This window comes from Peromyscus eremicus, chromosome 4 (assembly GCF_949786415.1).
Source record: "Peromyscus eremicus chromosome 4, PerEre_H2_v1, whole genome shotgun sequence".
NCBI classification, from domain to species: domain Eukaryota; kingdom Metazoa; phylum Chordata; class Mammalia; order Rodentia; family Cricetidae; genus Peromyscus; species Peromyscus eremicus.
This window is the reverse complement of record NC_081419.1, coordinates 119,738,163-119,756,096: the sequence shown is the minus strand read 5'-3', so window position 1 is coordinate 119,756,096 and position 17,934 is coordinate 119,738,163. Positions and strand designations below refer to the sequence as shown.

Below are 17,934 nucleotides of genomic sequence, written 5' to 3'. Positions count from 1 at the left end.
GACAGGGTTTCTCTGTGTAGCTTTGCGCCTTTCTTGGAATTCGCTCTGTAGACCAGGCTGGCCTTGAACTCACAGAGATCCGCCTGCCTCTGCCTCACATGTGCTGGGATTAAAGGCGTGCGCCACCACCGCCGGGCGTGAGCACTTTACATATTCTTTTCAATCTTAAGGACTAATAGTTATTTCTGTCTTTTTATAGTCAAGGACATTAAAGATAACAGAATTTAATGAAAACAAATTCACAGACTACAAATTTACACATCAGTTTCTGACCATAGGGTTAGGTGTTTTGTTACTGACTTATTTCCATCTTTCCTTAACATCTTGTTTCAAAAATATCTCTTTTTAGTTAAAAGTCCACATTCCAAAGATCATTATCTTGGCCCAATCACAGAGAAGCCCAAGACGAGGGGGCGTGAACTCAGGGACTACAAAGCCCAGCATGCACCGCTGCGTCAGTAGCTGCGAGCAGGGTTGTGGTTTCCTTCGCCGCTCTTCCCTCCTCCACCGAGTTTCCACATTCGAGAGGAGCTCCTACGTCTCTCGCAGGTGCCACTGCTCACAGCTGCACGCATCCCGAAGACACACCTGACTGCGCCCTCGCCTCCCGGGTCCTGCGTCCCAACGGCGCCGCCCGCCATACCCACCTCACCTGCAGCTCCAGCACGCCGCCCCGCTACACAGAGGACGCGCAAACGGTTGCTAACGGAAACGACGTGACGTTTCCCCCCGATTCGTGCGGCGGTCAAAGGTCGCCCTGGAGAGTTCCGCTTCCGGTTCCGGGATCTAGTTTGTTGTGGGCCGGCTCTCTGGTGTGAGCTGGTTCTCGAAGCCGGTTTCTGAGGTTCAGGTGTGTGTCCGGGTTGCTCCGGTTCAGCGGCTGCAGACATGGCGGCCTCGACAGCGGCCGGGAAACAGCGGATTCCCAAAGTGGCTAAGGTAGGCAACCGCGAAGGGCCCCAGCACCGCATCTGCGGTGTCGTGCACCGGAGACTTGGGACAGCGAGCTCTGCCCCAGGTCCAAGAAGACAGGTAGTCGGTGGCGTGGCGTGGGGTCTTGTCACTCCGAGCTCGTCTCGCGGCTGCTCAGCCTTCGTTCCAGGGTGGTGTTTTTGTAATGCGAGTGATCAGTTCGGTTAAGCAAACTCTTAGCTTTGCTAGGCTCTGGGGATCCCCCCGTATCCCCCCCCCCCCCCACACACACACACAAACGTTCACTCGGGGTAGCACTGCTGGAGTAAAACAAGAAGAAGGGCGAAATGGCAACCTTGATAGATGTACCCAGGCACATCTATCATGTAGACCATGCCATGGGCAAGAACCAGAGGGGTGTCAGTAAACTTGAAGGTAAACTTTGTGGAGGAAGCTAAAACTTGCAGGCTGAGTGAAAGTTAGACAGTGGAGGGAATGGGAGGAATGGGCTCTGTGCAGTGGCATAATTTAAATTAAACAGTGGATTATCATATTTCCAGCAGTGGCTAATATGTCACCAGTGCTTGACAACTGGCATGTCTTTACATACAGTCTTTCTCTGGTCCGATTCTTCTACGTGGCATTTTCGTTTTAAGACAAGTTCTCATTTCCACACGTATTTATTGTAAAAGTCTAATGTGGTAGCCTTTTTTTTTTTTTTCCATACCGAGTCATAAAAGCCAGGGTATGTGTGTTGGCTAGGTTTTATCTGCTTGACATAAGCTAGTTACCTGGGAAGAATGTTAATTGATAACATTCCTCCATCAGGTCGTTTGTAAGGCATTTTCTTGACTAATGATAGATGGGGACGTCCCAGCCTTCTCAGGGAGTATCACACCTGTGCAGGTGGTCCTCAGTACTATAAGAAAGCAGGCTGAGCAATCAGTCCAGTGGGCAGTGTTCCTACATGTTTTCTTGTATCAGTTCCTGCCTCCAAGTTCCTGCCTCGACTTCCCTTCATGGGCTGTGACCCGGTTATGTAAGCCAAATCAAGTCTTCCTTCCCCAAGTTGCTTTGGTTAGTGTTTTTTTGTTTGTTTGGTTGGTGGTTTGGTTTGTTTGGTTTGGTTTTTTGAGACAGGGTTTCTCTGTAGCTTTGGAGCCTGTCCTGGAACTCACTCTGTAGACCAGGCTGGCCTCAAACTCACAGAGATCTGCCTGGCTCTCTGCCTCCGGAATGCTGGGATTAAAGGCGTGCCCCGTTAACTGTTTGATCACAGCAGTAAAAAAGCAAATTAGGCCGGGTGGTAGTGGCGCACGCCTTTAATCCCAGCACTCGAGAGGCAGAGGCAGGCAGATCTCTGTGAGTTCGAGGCCAGCATGGTCTCCAAAGCAAGTTCCAGGAAAGGCGCAAAGCTACACAGAGAAACCCTGTCTTGAAAAACCAAAAAAAAAAAAAAAGCAAACTAGAGCAGTATGCTTGCACATAGGGTCTATCTAACTCTGAACACGTTTGGCTTGGAGCTACTGTGTTGAGCAACACAGCTGTGTGTGCTCAAGCAGCTTCCAGGCTGATGATTAGAACTTAATAAGTTTCAGTTGACTTCAAATGTCATGGAAAACCAACCTGCCCACTAGATGGGTTAAAATAAGTAGAGGAATTCTATAAACAAGTTATAATGCCAGGAAATAGTGCTTAGTCTACTCTTCTTTTTTTTTTTTTTTCCTTTGGTTTTTCGAGACAGGGTTTCTCTGTGTAGATTCGCCTGCCTCTGCCTCCCGAGTGCTGGGATTAAAGGCGTGCGCCACCACCTCCCGGCTAGTCTACTCTTCTAAAAGGGAAAAATTGATGTTATTTTGTCACCTTTTTCTCTTGAGATTTTCACTATGGACTCATTGTAGATGCCATGTATTAGATAGAAAATGCAGGGTCGTGTTCCCGCCCCCCCCCCCCTCCTTCTGTCTCATGGAGAATTGAACATGTCATTCAAAGAGGTCCTCTTGTCCTCATACTTAGAAGTTCACATCCTGGAAAATGTTTGTGGGTTTTAAAATCTTGTGTGGAGAACACTACACTACCCAAAACAAATGTCTTTTTTTTCTTAAAAGGTGAAAAACAAAGCGCCAGCTGAGGTACAGATAACTGCCGAGCAGCTCTTAAGAGAGGCTAAAGAGAGAGAGCTTGAGCTCCTTCCACCCCCGCCTCAGCAGAAGATCACAGATGAAGAGGAGCTCAATGATTACAAACTTCGAAAGAGGAAGGTGAGTCTGTTGGAGTGCACCATGCACACCTGTCCATGTCCCCACCCACAGCAGGAGCTAGGGCCGGGAGAGAACTCAGAGAGCCAAGGTGACGACCTCAGGCTAAGATTTGGGATTATTTAATTCACTAATACTGTGGAAGTTATATGTCAGATTCTGCAAATTACTGAGAACACGTGAAGGTAATGTTAAAAATTGTTTTCTTATTAGGAATGAGAGTAGAGCATATTAAAGTACTAGTTATCGTTATGGGCAACAGCAGAAGAAACTACCAGTAATTCTTCCAGTAGTTCATTACATCTACAGTATTTTGTTGTCCTCGTAAACTAGAGAAACACTTGTCGTTGTAACCTTCTGTAGTGAGCTTCCTGTTTGTCAGCGTCTAATGTCTCTTAAAAAAAACGAAATGAGTAACTTTTACTACAAGGCAAAAGGCAAAGTCAGTTTCTCTTTAATATACCACCACCTCCCTTTGCCTTTCAGACTTTTGAAGATAACATAAGGAAAAACAGGACTGTGATTAGTAACTGGATAAAGTACGCACAATGGGAAGAAAGTCTAAAGGAAATTCAAAGGTAACATTGCCATAAGTGTAACCTTTATATATAAAATACGATAAACTGTCGTGTGAAAACTAGGACAAGTAAAGCACAGGGCTGTACTGTGTTAGAACCTTCCAGCTTCTGCTCCATGGTTTCAGGTTCTTCTGAGGCTCCTCAGGGCACTTGGAAGGACAATCATAGAGTGTTCCAGGAAGTTCTGTATGTGGGTATTGCCGCTAGTACTCCTGTAACTAAAGAAGCAGTGTTTTCTTGTTTTCTCTGTGTTCGTATTTCAAAAATAAGTGTTCTGCTGAAATCTGTTGTCAAGAAAAAAATATGCGGCCTTCACTTCCTCTTGACCAGCCTCTCTGCACTCTCCCTCATAGCCCTGCTCTGCAGTGACCATGTCCTTGCCAGTTCCTAAGCACACCATTGCTCTTTACTGTGACCTTTGTTTACTCTCTGCCTTGACCCCTTGAAGCACCCTTCTCCACCAGCCTTGACTTTTGAACAAACTGGAACTATCTCGTACATGCTCAGTTTTGGAATTCCTCCTGCTTACCCTTTTCTCCAGTCATTGCCATTTCTCTCTCTGTTTCCTATGCAGACCTTGACTATGTTTGTGACATTATGAAATAATTGCATGCTTCTCTCTAAGATTATACAGTAACTTAGTTTTTCTCTTTTTATGACCAGAACTTGACTCATGATAGATATCCAACAAAACAGTAGGGTATTGCAGCTAGTTTGAAGTGACTACTGCATATCTTAAAGGTACTGCTTTTGATGCTCTCCATATCTTATTTGTTAAGGGCTCGATCCATATACGAGCGTGCCTTAGATGTAGACTATCGGAATATTACACTCTGGCTGAAATATGCGGAAATGGAAATGAAGAACCGCCAGGTCAACCATGCCCGAAATATCTGGGACCGAGCCATAACAACTCTGCCCCGAGTCAACCAGTTCTGGTAAGCCTCTGGTTGTACAAAGCAGCCTTCTGTGAATTAGGAAAGTACCACTTGCTGTGTATTGGTTTTATTTGCAGTTATAATACTTTTATATATTGAACTTTACATCCTATTTTTCCTTAAAATACAGTTTTTTAATGTCACATAATCTGTGAGTCATAATCCTAAATGGTCCATAGCTATGTAATTAAAACTTAAATGTAACAAAGCATTGGAAATGTTGAAGATTACATTTTTTCCCTAAGTCATTTTGACCACAGCAGGCATCTTTGGATGATTCTGTATCATCAGGTACAAGTACACATACATGGAGGAGATGTTGGGCAATGTTGCCGGTGCCCGTCAGGTGTTTGAGCGCTGGATGGAATGGCAGCCTGAGGAGCAGGCCTGGCACTCCTACATCAATTTCGAGCTGAGATACAAAGAGGTGGAGCGGGCCCGTACCATTTATGAACGCTATATCCTTTGAATGAGGTATAAGTGTATGTTGTTGTCATGGGTGTCTACCTCCCAAAAAGATATCACAGTCAAGACATGTAGCTATTAAGGTGACATTGAAAGGTCAGGAAGGCAGATTCCATCACTTTCACATTTTTTATAAGGATAGAAATTGTTCAAATAAAAATTTATGGTCTGGGTGATTTAAGTCTTTTCAATGATACGGGTTCATTTTTGTTTTTTGCACTAAATCCTGGTTGCCAGGACCAGAGGTCTGTGTTTAACATTAGCACTAGCTGTGACTCCAGAGTCATTTAGTTCCTTGAGCCTTGTGTCCTTTTTATACCAGAAAAATGAAAACTAGACATGGTGCAGCTAAGTGTGTACTCACTGATAGGGCCCTTGCTGGCACTGTAGAAGATTGAGCAGCCAGCTGTGACAGGCTGATGTCCCCAACAGGAAGATGGGGTTTGGGAAAGCACTGTTAGAGGTGGCCCTGTGATCCCCATCACCCGGAGACACCGTGTTTGCAGATCGACACACTTGTTGGAATGTATTTGGAACCCCCAGATCGATAATTGCTATGCTTTAGCAGCCATTTGTAAACATGCATAAGACAGTGAACATTTTGTGTCCCTCAGCATGCAGTTCCGAGCTGAAGTCCATTTCAGCTGTGTGTGTGTGTGTGTGTGTGTGTGTGTGTGTGTGTGTGTGTGTGTAGTGATGCCCGAGTATGAAGGCAGGAGGGGCCCATTCTGTGTCCACAGGAGCTTTCTCCCTCTCTGAAGCCAGTAGCATAGGGTTCTGACACCTGTAGTGGAACAGCCTGAGGCTAGCTGCTTGATGCCCATCTGAGTAGATGGCTTAGTTGATCAGTGCTTGATGCACAAGCGTGAAGACCTGTGTTTGGACCCCTAGCCCCCACATAAAAAGCTGGGCTCACTAGCCCATAATCTGTAATCCCAGTACTGGGGAGATGGAAGCAGGAGGATCGATGGCGCTGTTAGGCCAGTCAGTTTAGTTGAATAGGTAAGCTCCAGATTCAGTGAGAGGCCCTGTCTCAAAAAATAAGGTAGAGAGCAATTGAATAAAATAAATGATTTCAGCCTGGTGGTGGCGCATGCCTTTAATCCCAGCACTTGGGAGGCAGGGGCAGGTGGATCTCTGTGAGTTTCGAGGCCAGCCTGGTCTACAGAGTGAGTTCCAGGACAGTCAAGACTGTTACACAGAGAAACCCTGTCTAGAAAAAAAAAAGATGATTTCAGCCTCCGGCCTCTTACACCCATGCACGTATGTTCATGTGTGCACACACAGGAACATGTACACACAGAATAGCTAGGATGTGCTGTTTTTTGTGCTGTGGTCCGTGGGAGATATGTCCACGTTCCTCCTAGGATCAGTGGCTTGGCATTCAGTAGTTGAGAATTCTGACCGGCTTTACAGAACTGCTGCAAACAATGAGAACCTTGTTGTGCAGCGTGAAGATCTGAAGTTGGCCTTGTTTGCCAGTGGCTTCACAGGCTGGAGGAGCACCTGGTTTGTAGCAGATGGTATTCTAACCCTTGATGCTGGAAAGTTTCAGCTTCCTCAAGGAAGGTTGATGTGCCCTGCTAATTAAATGGCAAGTGAAAATGTTCTCTTTAGCTTTGGCTATCAGCTTTCTTTGTGGCAGATTACTCGACTCACTGTGGGTAAGCTGCTGTTACTGAGCATTTAATGTAATAGGTGCTCTCTATCGACCATGTTCTTCTGACCAGAAAGTGCTAAGTTTTATAAACATTTCCTCTTCTTATAAAGGCAGCAGTGATGGGTGAGGTTGGCACTGTTTCCCCCTAAAAAGCTGAGTCAGATGACTTGTTGAAGATCCCATGGCTGATAGATAACCAGGTTGAGGGTTTTCTTTGGCTTCAGCCATCTGTGTGTACCCAACTGCTGAGTCAGCACTGGAGGCCGATCAGAGTGAGTAGCTGGCCCTGACCTCAGGCTGCAGGGTAGTGGTTAGACTCCTCGGTGTGTGCTTTGTCGCCGCTCAGGTGGGGTTTGCATTGTTGGGGTTTGCATTGAAGCTGGTGGGTTCTGGCCTGTGGTTTGGACACTGAGCCCTTGTCCCACGAGCTCCCCCAACCTCTGTTGTGGGTTTAGCTGTGCCGTCTTGCCCGCCCTTTCCTTGACTGGCCTGCCCGCCCGCACTTGTGCTCGCGCACCCCGCTGTGAAGAACTGGATCAAGTACGCCCGATTCGAGGAGAAGCACGCTTACTTTGCCCATGCGCGGAAAGTCTACGAGAGAGCAGTGGAGTTCTTTGGAGATGAGCATATGGACGAACACCTGTATGTGGCCTTCGCTAAATTTGAGGAAAATCAGAAAGAAGTAAGTGCACAATGAGTTCATTTCTGTTTTGTCCATAGAGAAAATGTTTTCTATGTTCAAAAACATAATTTCATACAGAACAGCATGTGTGTATTGCTGAGCTATAATTGGAGTTGAGTGGTTATGTATGCTGTCTTAATTTCATTCTGCTTTGTTTGAAAATTAAGCCTTTTAAATATGAATACCTGGAGTTAGGTGTTATGGCACACATCTGTAATCCCAGCACTCAGAAAATTGAGGATTGACTCTAAGGCTGAGGCAGGAGGAGTGTAAATTTGGAGCCAGCTTAGAGTATATACACCTTATCTCAGAAACACAAAAGTACATGTATAAACTGATGAGTCTTTTGGTATACTGGTTCAAGGGCTTTATAGATAATAAGCTAGGCAGGCAGAGAAGCAGTGCCCTCAACGAGAGGAAACAGTGTGGAATGGAAACACAGATTGCCCCACAAATAAGCCAGTTCCTTTCTTCCTTAGTATACACAGAAAATTATAGAATTGGAGGGGTCAGATTCTCTCTAAGAGGCAAGAGTTAGAGGGTTTTAAGTGGGACAGTGACTGAATTATAATTATTGAGCTTCTGACTAGTTCATAGAGGTATTCTGGAGCAGGGTAGGGCATAGCAAGAGTGGAACCAGGGGAGGGCTGAGGATAAAGCTCATTTGGAGAGTATTTGCAAGCGTGAGTGAAGCTCTGGGTTTGATCATCAGTAAGAAGGAGGCAGGTGATAAAACCAGAGAGTACAATAAGGAGGTTTTTGGAATGTTCTCAGTTAGAAATGGAGGTGGGTCAGCAACAGGGTAGAGGAGAAAGGGAAGTAGCGAAGAAATAAAAATAGCAGCACTTGATGAAAGAATCAGTAAAGGAAAGGAGAACTGGAGAGGAACCAAGGCAGACTTGTGGGGCTTTGAGTGGGAGCAGATGTGCCATGGTGGTGGTGCCTGCCAGCCTGGGAAGGACCCAAGATGGGTGAGGAGAAAATAGCTCAGTTTTGAGACAGTATTAAATGTGGAACTAAAACTAAGCATTAGTCCTTTCTGATCGAGGCCTCAAATTTTAATTTACAAGTAGTAGGTTGTAGTTGTTTTCAAGGTGTGGCTAAAATGAGATTATATTTTAGATGATAATCTTCCTATCTGCTTTTAGTTTGAAAGGGTACGGGTTATCTACAAATATGCCCTGGATAGAATTTCAAAACAAGAGGCCCAAGAACTCTTTAAAAACTATACCATCTTTGAGAAGAAGTTTGGTGACCGGAGGGGTATTGAAGATATCATCGTGAGCAAACGGAGATTCCAGTATGAAGAGGAAGTGAAGGTGGGTGCTGCTGTAAATGGCTAGTGTTGTCAGAGCTCTCGGATAATATTGGGTTGGGGCTAGTGATTACTCTCGTGATGGTGTGTCTGATAGATTAGGCAACTATTCCAGGCAAGGTGGAATAAATGTGGCGTAAAGAAAAGAGAGTAAGCCATACTTGGATTTGCTATGCCATTCCTTTGTGGGAAGTCCTTTAATTGATAGCAAGCTGAACTAATGTGGAACTGGGCAGGATGGATCATACCTTTAATCCCAGCACTTGGGAGATAGAGGCAGAAAAATTGTTAGTTTGAGGCCAGCCTAGGTTTCATATCAAGTCCATGCCTCAAAAGATATGTGACATCTATTTGAGCTCATTTTTTGAAATGGATGGAAAGGTCAGAGATGGATCCAAACACCTGCTTTGCATGAGCAAGAGATCTGTGGTAGACAGTTCTGTTCTTATCTCTGTAATAGGCCATTTCAGCTTTAGGTAGCAGTATTTTCTCTCAGGGTTCTTCTATCTTTTGCTTAGTCAGGTTGAGTTAGCTCCTAACAAAGAACCAAGTTTGGTGTTAAATGAAGTGGTAGGTTGGTAAGATGTGTTCATAATAAATTACTGTTTGTTGGAAAAGGTGTTTCCTGATTTAGAGTCGGATATAAACCCATTGTAATTTCATTATCAACATAATGGTATACAGTCACATGTAAAAAATACATTTATAGAAGCTGGAAGCTGTGTGTAGTGGCTCAAGCCTGTAGTCCCAGGACTGGCTAAGGCAAGATAATTATGAGTTCAAGGCCAGCCTAGGCTATGGGGTGAGACCTTGTCTCAGAAACAAAGAAAAAAAATGAGTTATTACCAAGCAGTAGAGGAAAGAGGCTTTGCTTCGAGGTGCCAGCCAATCTTTTACAGTCCTATACAGTCTCAGGGATGGCGTTCTAAACGTGAGGTAATGGGTAAAAACTAAGGGAATAAAAGCTAAAAAAGAGAAAGTTTGGTGTCTCCTTATAGTTCTGATAACCTGTCAAGTCTAGATCTTGGTTCTGTTTTTATAGATTAAGCTGTTTTTTCCAGGCTAATCCACACAATTACGATGCATGGTTTGATTACTTACGCTTGGTGGAAAGTGATGCTGAAGCTGACACTGTGCGGGAAGTCTATGAGAGGGCCATTGCCAACGTGCCGCCCATCCAGGAGAAGAGGCACTGGAAGCGCTACATCTATCTCTGGGTCAACTATGCACTCTATGAAGAGCTGGAAGCCAAGGTGAGAGGCTGGACTGTGGGTCAGCCATGAATGGCTTTCTTACCCCAGTCTCATGGTGGTGGATAGTAACTGATAGTTGCAGTCTTTGAGACAGACTTAGTTTAAATTCTCTTAGGACTCTGTCCACTATGTCCATCGTTGAAACTGTGTGCCTGTTGAGGCATGGTGTGTTGTTTTAAAACCTCAAGGCACACTTAGATTACATTTAAAACCTGAAACAATGGCCAATGAAGCAGTTTAATTACACACAGTTGCCTAGTAATGTGTTTGTCACAAAGAAGGATCATGGCCAGATTGTACATTTTTGCTTTTGATAAAAATCAAGTGGCATTTTCGGGTTATGTATACGTTAACAGGGAAAGACTACCCTCTGTTGATCTGAGACCATAAGGTCTTTCTTTCTGCTGTCAGGCCTTTCTACAAAGATGAATTCAGACTTTAATGGCCACATTTTTATTCTTAAACCAGAGTTTCATAATCAAAGGTAATTGTGCCAGGCAGCGGTGGCGCACGCCTGTAATCCCAGCACTCGGGAGGCAGAGCCAGGCGGATCTCTGTGAGTTCGAGGTCAGCCTGGGCTACAGAGCGAGCTCCAGGACAGGCACCAAAAACTATACAGAGAAACCCTATCTCAAACCCCCCCCAAAAAAAGTAATTGCTATTTTTGATCATAAATGAAATCAATATTTAAAAATAGCTCTTGAGAAATGGAGTGTCTATTTCTACTAGTAGTCATGAAGTTAACTAGTAAAGTAAATGTTAACATAATCTTTAAAAAACTATTTTAATCTTAATACAGGATCCTGAGAGGACAAGACAGGTATATCAAGCATCTTTGGAACTAATTCCTCACAAAAAGGTACACTTGCTGGATCAAAATCCTGTTTTATTACTTGTAAAATAGTATGTATCAATTGAAAACTTTCAAGTGAGTGGCACCATGAGAATCAAAAAGATAAGGAAACGCCCTCCTGTCTAGTTCATAGAGCAGCCTGTATTGTGACAAGTAAGTAATGCAGTGTAGACCTTCAGAGAGACGGACTGGAAGAAAGGAGACAGAGCACATGCTTAGGAGACTCCAGATGGGTCTTTTCATAATGGAGCCTGCTTGTGTGGTTGAACATGTGGCTTCTTTGGAGATGTTAAAATGTTGCTGTACCACATTTCCCACCAAGAGAAACAAAGTTCTGCTTTAGAAGTGGTGAGCTGTTTTTAGAAATAGGATGCCCTACCAATTTACAAGCATCCCACAGAACATTGAGTAGAGACTGCCATGCCGTGACGTATATAATACAGTATCAGTCTAGGTGGCCATGGGTGTGTGTGTGTGTATAAATTTTATTACACTTTTATTTGTGGGGGGAGGGCTGTGCATATGCCATAGTACACATGTGGAAGTCGGAAGACAGCTTGGGGAGTTGGTTCTGTCCACCATGTGGGTCCTGGTGCCATCATTCACTGAGCCCTTTCTCCGGCCTCTTGGTATATTTTTAATGTTGATAAATGCCCCCTTTGCTTACAAACAAACAAAATACCTCCCTGTTCACCCTGAAGTCTTACCAGTGGCCTTTGGTTAATTTAAATGAGCCTCTTAAGCCAGATCTTTTTGTGCTTTTGTTTTGTAGTTCACATTTGCCAAAATGTGGTTATATTATGCACAGTTTGAAATACGACAGAAAAATCTGCCGTTTGCCAGAAGAGCTTTGGTAAGTAAAGGAGCAGCAGGTTCACTGTCTTAGGAGAAGAAGGTTAAGATCTTCATGCTTACAATTGGAATGGTTCCTATTGAAAAAAGCCACACATACCAGGAAGGGCAGCCTTGCTTGGGCTACATTGCAAGACCTTGTCTTGAAAAAAAATAATAAGGGGTGGGTGGCAACAGAAATGTATCTTTTATAGCCCGGGACATGTTAGAAAGCTCGTAGATAGTGCTTGGAGAGTAAGTGACTACTGAGTGCTATTCTAAGTGGAACATAAACATAACCCTTCTCCCTCCCTGCAAGGCTCAGGGACCATTGAGAAAGAACAGGAACAGGATGGTGGGGAGGAGTGTTAGGAAGTGTCTTCTGGACATTGCATGGCTGTTACACTCAAACTCAACAGCAGCATCAGTGGCCTGCAGGAGATTTGCTCCAGATGAAGCCATCCAGCATGAAGGAGGGAGGGGCTCATGAGACTCCACCTCCAGCTGGGGAGCCCTTGGCAGCTGGTGGCTGCTGAGGGGAAGCAGTCATTTTTCTTCAAGGGTGTAGCCGCTGAAAGGTTGCCCATGCTCATGCATCAAAACTAACTGGACTCCGTGTGACAGGAAGGTGGGCAGAGCATCTAGGGGAGTGAGCAAGGGGAATTGGGGGTGGATATGATCAAGATACAGTGTATATGTGTATGAAACTGTCAAGAGATACAAACAAAAATAGTAATGCTTTAATTGTAAACATTCTATTTAAACACTGGAAATATCTATAGCTACCAGTTACCAGATTAGTAGTCTGGAATTAGTAGTCTGATCTTGTGCAAAATTTTTGAAATATACCTTCCTCATAACTTGTCATAAAATGTCTCAGGATAAAATACTGTGTATACACAATTTTCCTTCAGATGAACTATTTGCTTCCTGTGGGTAGTATGTCAGGTTTGATTACCTTTTTATTTAAAGGAAGTTTGTGTGCTTAACACCATATTTTCTAGGGGATCCTGAAGGGTCTAAAATCCAATGGTTGTGTAATTCTGCAATATTGCCTGTGCCTGACCAGGCTCCATGACCAGGCTGCCATGCGCAACTCCAGCAGAAGATAGCTTCTAGGACAGATTGACAGTGACTAAAATTGAACCCTAAGTATAACAATAAATACTCTTGGCCATTTTATTCTTCAGGGAACTTCCATAGGCAAATGTCCAAAGAACAAGTTATTCAAAGGTTATATAGAACTGGAACTACAGCTTCGAGAATTTGACAGATGCCGGAAGCTTTATGAAAAGTTCTTGGAATTTGGACCTGAAAATTGTACCTCATGGATTAAGTTTGCAGAATTAGAGACAATCCTTGGTGATATTGATAGAGCCCGAGCAATCTATGAATTAGCCATCAGCCAGCCACGCTTAGACATGCCGGAGGTGAGGATCCAAGTTGGATATATTTTAAATACTTAAGTATTCCCCCTATGACCCAACTAACCTATAGACTTTTCCACTGATTAGGATTCTTCTGTTTGTTGAATCGGAAAGTGGGCTGGGGGAGTGTCAGCAGCAGCCCCCACACAGCTGATAGGACAGGTTAAAGGGATGAGGAGGAGAAGGCTGGGTAAGGAAACAGCTGCAGCCTCCCCCGCCAAAATCTGGAACACAGGAAATGGTGGTGGAGCACTGGCCCACCTTCAGTAGTTAAGCCACAAGGTGGCACTGAACCATAGCTAGGACTGATTGGAGTCTCCCAGGAGCCACAGAACTGTCTGAGCCTCTGGTCAGTCTTGTACTAACATGACCCTGCATCAGGGCAGAGCTTCCTGGACTGCTGCTAGCACCTGTGGCCTCCAGTAGACTGCCAGCTCCAGTGCCCGGGCCCCTGTCTGTGGTGGGCAGTTAATAGTTTTTAACTCAAATGACAAGAAATTAACACTGGGGATAGGAATCTGGTTTATTTTCTCCCTAAAAGGGAACTGCATGTAACAAGATCAGGAAAGTACCTGGAATTCTTGACAAATTTTGGTTGTGTTGAACATTTGAATAACTCCAAAAGAAATGTAAAACTAAATCCAAAGCCTTTTTTTCTCTTCAATTCTAATCACATTTTGGCAAGCTTGTAAATGCTGTATTATTTCATCCACATGCTGTCTTAACTATTGAGTGAAAGTCTTAGGTTCTTGGATGTAGGTCAGGATGGCTGAACTATAGGGGCATGTGGCTTCTTAGTGCTAAGATTGACCTGTTATTTTTCTTAGGTACTTTGGAAATCATATATTGATTTTGAGATTGAGCAGGAAGAAACTGAAAGAACACGAAACCTTTACCGACAGTTGCTTCAGCGAACACAGCATGTCAAGGTATCCTGACTTTGTTGATGATCTTTCATTTTATTTTGTGCACCAGTTTTGGTTTTTTTAGACAAATTATTTTAAATGACTTTCTTGTTCTTAGACTCTGTCATTCTCAGAAGACAAGAATATTAAGTTTATACCAGGTCATTGTTTATGCTGCACATGAATCTCTTGGAAATCACAGGTTTTAAGGTTTTAAAACTCTGTCAGACACTTGAAAGCAGGAGAGTGCTTTGGTACTGACAATGAAGTTCAATGTATGTTCACATATGTTCAATGTATTAGTCTAGAATGCTATCAGTGATCCATCATCAGATGTCATGAACTGGAGAAATTAGGTTTACAACCATTATGTTACTATCTTTAGGGTGATATGGTTAATTTGGTTCTGTTAATTTTTTAAAGGTATGGATCAGTTTTGCTCAGTTTGAGTTATCCTCAGGGAAAGAAGGAAGTGTGACTAAATGCAGACAGATTTATGAAGAGGCTAATAAAACCATGAGAAACTGTGAAGAAAAAGAAGAGAGACTTATGTTGCTGGAATCCTGGCGATGTTTTGAAGATGAATTTGGAACAGTATCAGACAAAGAAAGAGTAGACAAACTCATGCCAGAAAAGGTCAAGAAGAGAAGAAAGGTCCAGGCCGACGATGGGGTAAGGGCTGAGCACTAGAGCTTATTCATCTCATGTCAAAGGAGTAGAAATGCATGTGACTTTGAAATGTGTGCTTTGAAGTAGGATTTGAACATTCTTAAAAGCAGAAGTAGATGCCTGGATAAGGACCATTTGTAGTCTGGCTACTAGGAATACAGCCAGGAGTGGAAAATGGGGTGGGGGTTGGCAAAAACACCTTAGTGAAGGTGGAGTCTAGGAGTTACATGAAGTGTGGTATTTGTAGAGTGGCAAGTGGAAAATCAGTAAGCATGGGAAGCGGGGCATCCCTTCACCTTTTAGAGAGGAACCAATCCTGAGAAGGCTTTGTAGGGTACAGCAAGTTTAGTGGGAACCATTGAAGACTTTTTACATGACTAGCTAGATTGTTGGCATTTCCTATCCTGTGGACTGAGGGACTTGGGTTGAAGATGATCATCTATTGGTTGGTTTTCCTAAGTCTAGCAACTGGGGAGTAGTAGAAGGTGGGAAATGAGAAGAGAGCCTGAATTTCAGGACAATATTTACAAGTTAAATCTATGATCAATTAGAAATGAAAAGATGAGAGCTAGGAGTCCAAATATACACAGCTATGTACTCTCTGCTACTGAAAACTGAATAAGACTCAAATTTAAGATTATTTTAAGAGTGGTTTGCCTATGTGTGTATGTACATGCCTGGTGCCCTTGGAGGTCAGAAGGCAGCATTGGATCCCCTGGAACTGGAGTTACAGATGTTTGTGAGCTACCATATGGGTGCTGGGAACCTAATCTGGGTCCTCTGCAAGAGCAACAAATGCTCTTAACAGCTGAGTCATCCCTCTAGCCCATAAAACTCAGAACCTTAAAGTCTTAAACATATGACTGCAGGGTGGAGTTGGGGTGCTGAGTGTCTTGATTGCCTGGGGAAAAGCTGTGCCTAGAAGTTTAGCTCTCTTCCACTTGGGCCATCATTTTCAGTGAGCTACAACGTGGTTTGAGCAGCTGTTCAGTCGCTCATTTGGACCCAGCCTTTTCCTTCTACAGCAGGATTTGATGTTGCTTTGTTCAATGAACACAGTTGGATTTGAACTCCAGGTTTCCCAAATTCTTCACTCTCCCTTCTGAATACAGCCTGTTCCAGCTGTCTGCTCACCTTATAATTGATGTATTTAATTTTACAGTCTGATGCCGGGTGGGAAGAATACTATGATTACATCTTTCCAGAGGATGCTGCCAACCAGCCTAACCTCAAGCTTCTGGCAATGGCCAAGCTTTGGAAGAAACAGCAACAAGAAAAAGAAGCTGCCGAACAGGATCCAGATAAGGACATTGATGAGAGTGAATCCTCATCTTTTTAAATGTTGTAATTTTTTTTAATATAAATTAATAGTTTAGAACTTTGACTTCTGAACGTTTTTGTATATTTACCCAGTAAGGAGTTGTTTGGCATCTTTGATAGCTACCTTTCGAATTATTTTTTAAAACACTCTTGGGTTAAATGTGGATGGGAAATTGCAAGTAAAGGAATTTTTCTAATAATTTTGTTACCTGAGTCTTAACTTTCCTACTGTTTGTCCATATTGTATATTACATGAAATTAATTTGCTAAGCACCTATTCTAGGTGCAACTGCAGACTTTTTTTTTTTTTTTTGGTTTTTCAAGACAGGGTTTCTCTGTATAGTCTTGGCTGTCCTGGAACTCCTCTGTAGACTAGGCTAGCCTTGAACTCAGATCTGCCTGCCTCCTAAGTGCTGGGGCCACTTAAAAGTGTTGAAAATTCATTCTGTAGGAAAACTGAAGTCACAGGTCTGTCTCGATGGTGTGAAGCCTGTCACTGTCTTGTGTCTTTAAAACTACACACCCCGAGTTCAGTCTTGGCACCTCTGTGTGGTGGCCATATAGCTTAGTCTGCTTTCAGTTTCCTCAACCACAGGGTAGTGTCATGGTACCTCATTTTGGTGATTCCGTTAGGAAAGTGCCGGTGTCAATCTTGTTCCCACCCCTCCTTTCTATTTTAGCATTGTGTCCACTCCTTACAGAAAGAATTAAATGGACTTGGGCTAGTTTACCCTCTGAATATCTTGAGGTAATCTGTAGTGTCTGTGTTTTTGGACCACGTTGTTATTTGCCAGGAACATTTTAGTTTGGCTTCGGCTTTGCTCTCCTCACTTTCTAAAACCGGTTGAGTTGGTAGCTTGTTTAGGAAACCCTGGCCTGCATATGCAGATGCTCTCAGGCACAGTGTCCTGTGTTCAGAGAAGTTTGGGAAGTCTGGGTCTCTGTTAGTCTTTGTTAATGGAGTCTCTGGAGAGTGCTTGGAGCCTTCCATATGCTGCTGGGGCATGACTCACCACAGCACTGCTGCCAGTGTCCCAGGCTTCATGAATGCGCACTTCCGTCTGCCTCGAGAAAATGCATCTTCCAGCATGCTGTAGAACATGTGAGCTCCTAACTGATGCTTAACAGTTGCCATAAAACAGCACATGTCCAAAGGACCCATAGTGACTGTGTGCTCAGTGAGGACGCTGAAAGGGCACGGGAACATACTTGTTGGTGCTGCTCACATTGTGACGTACATTTGCCTGGTCTCGGAGGCACTGTTTTTATCTGTACTTCACAGCCATATTTTCTTGTGTTGTTCACTACCCAATGCCTAGAACTAGTTTTTACCTATAAGAACATTAGTAAATAACTGATTATTAAATGTCAGTATATCCACCTAAGAGAATAAAAGCAGCTTAGTAATATTACTAAATTTGGTCTTGAAAATAAGGTAATTTTTAGAAGAAAACAGTACTACTGAGTAAACGATAGATGTTTCTAGCCACCAGACCAGCACCAGGCTCAGGTGTCAGCTGAAGTCGGCTAGTCAGGAAGGCAATCTGTCTGTCACTGACGATCCTTGGAGTGGTGCAGATTCAAGCTGGAGGTGACAGCAGACCAGAATGCTAGTTCTATAACTAGGTCTTCCTAGAGCTCTTCTGCTTATGTTGCTTATACATTAAGACGAAAATTAGTGACTTTGCTCTTCAAGTTCACAGGTAACAAACGTGTGCCAGTATGAAAGGCTTGAAGGCAATGCTATTCCTCTCAGGAGAACAAATCCATTCTCCCCAACTTTAGTATTCCAAAATAAGACCTTTCTAAAGAAAATGCTTTTAGCCGGGCGGTGGTGGCGCGCGCCTTTAATCCCAGCACTCGGGAGG

At 43.7% G+C, this 17,934-nt stretch overlaps 2 protein-coding genes across 2 annotated transcripts in view; one reads left to right on the top strand and one right to left on the bottom strand.

Moving 5' to 3' along the window:
* The window catches only part of Cfap61 (cilia and flagella associated protein 61), a 300,156-nt gene extending 299,390 nt beyond the window's left edge, over window positions 1–766 (bottom strand). Inside the window, exon 1 of the mRNA XM_059258957.1 lies at window positions 653–766. The gene's annotated coding sequence lies outside the window, so the exon portion shown is untranslated. The remainder of the gene's footprint in view (window positions 1–652) is intronic.
* A 107-nt stretch (window positions 767–873) lies between these two features.
* Crnkl1 (crooked neck pre-mRNA splicing factor 1) lies at window positions 874–16,266 on the top strand. The gene is made up of 14 exons (XM_059261568.1): window positions 874–939; window positions 3,021–3,173; window positions 3,657–3,748; window positions 4,528–4,686; window positions 4,978–5,144; window positions 7,315–7,493; window positions 8,642–8,812; window positions 9,870–10,061; window positions 10,861–10,920; window positions 11,687–11,767; window positions 12,936–13,175; window positions 14,000–14,101; window positions 14,501–14,749; window positions 15,909–16,266. Exons 1-14 carry the CDS (start codon window positions 889–891, stop codon window positions 16,083–16,085), a joined length of 2,073 nt encoding a protein of 690 aa, XP_059117551.1. The 5' UTR covers window positions 874–888; the 3' UTR covers window positions 16,086–16,266.
* The last annotated feature ends 1,668 nt before the right edge of the window (window positions 16,267–17,934 follow it).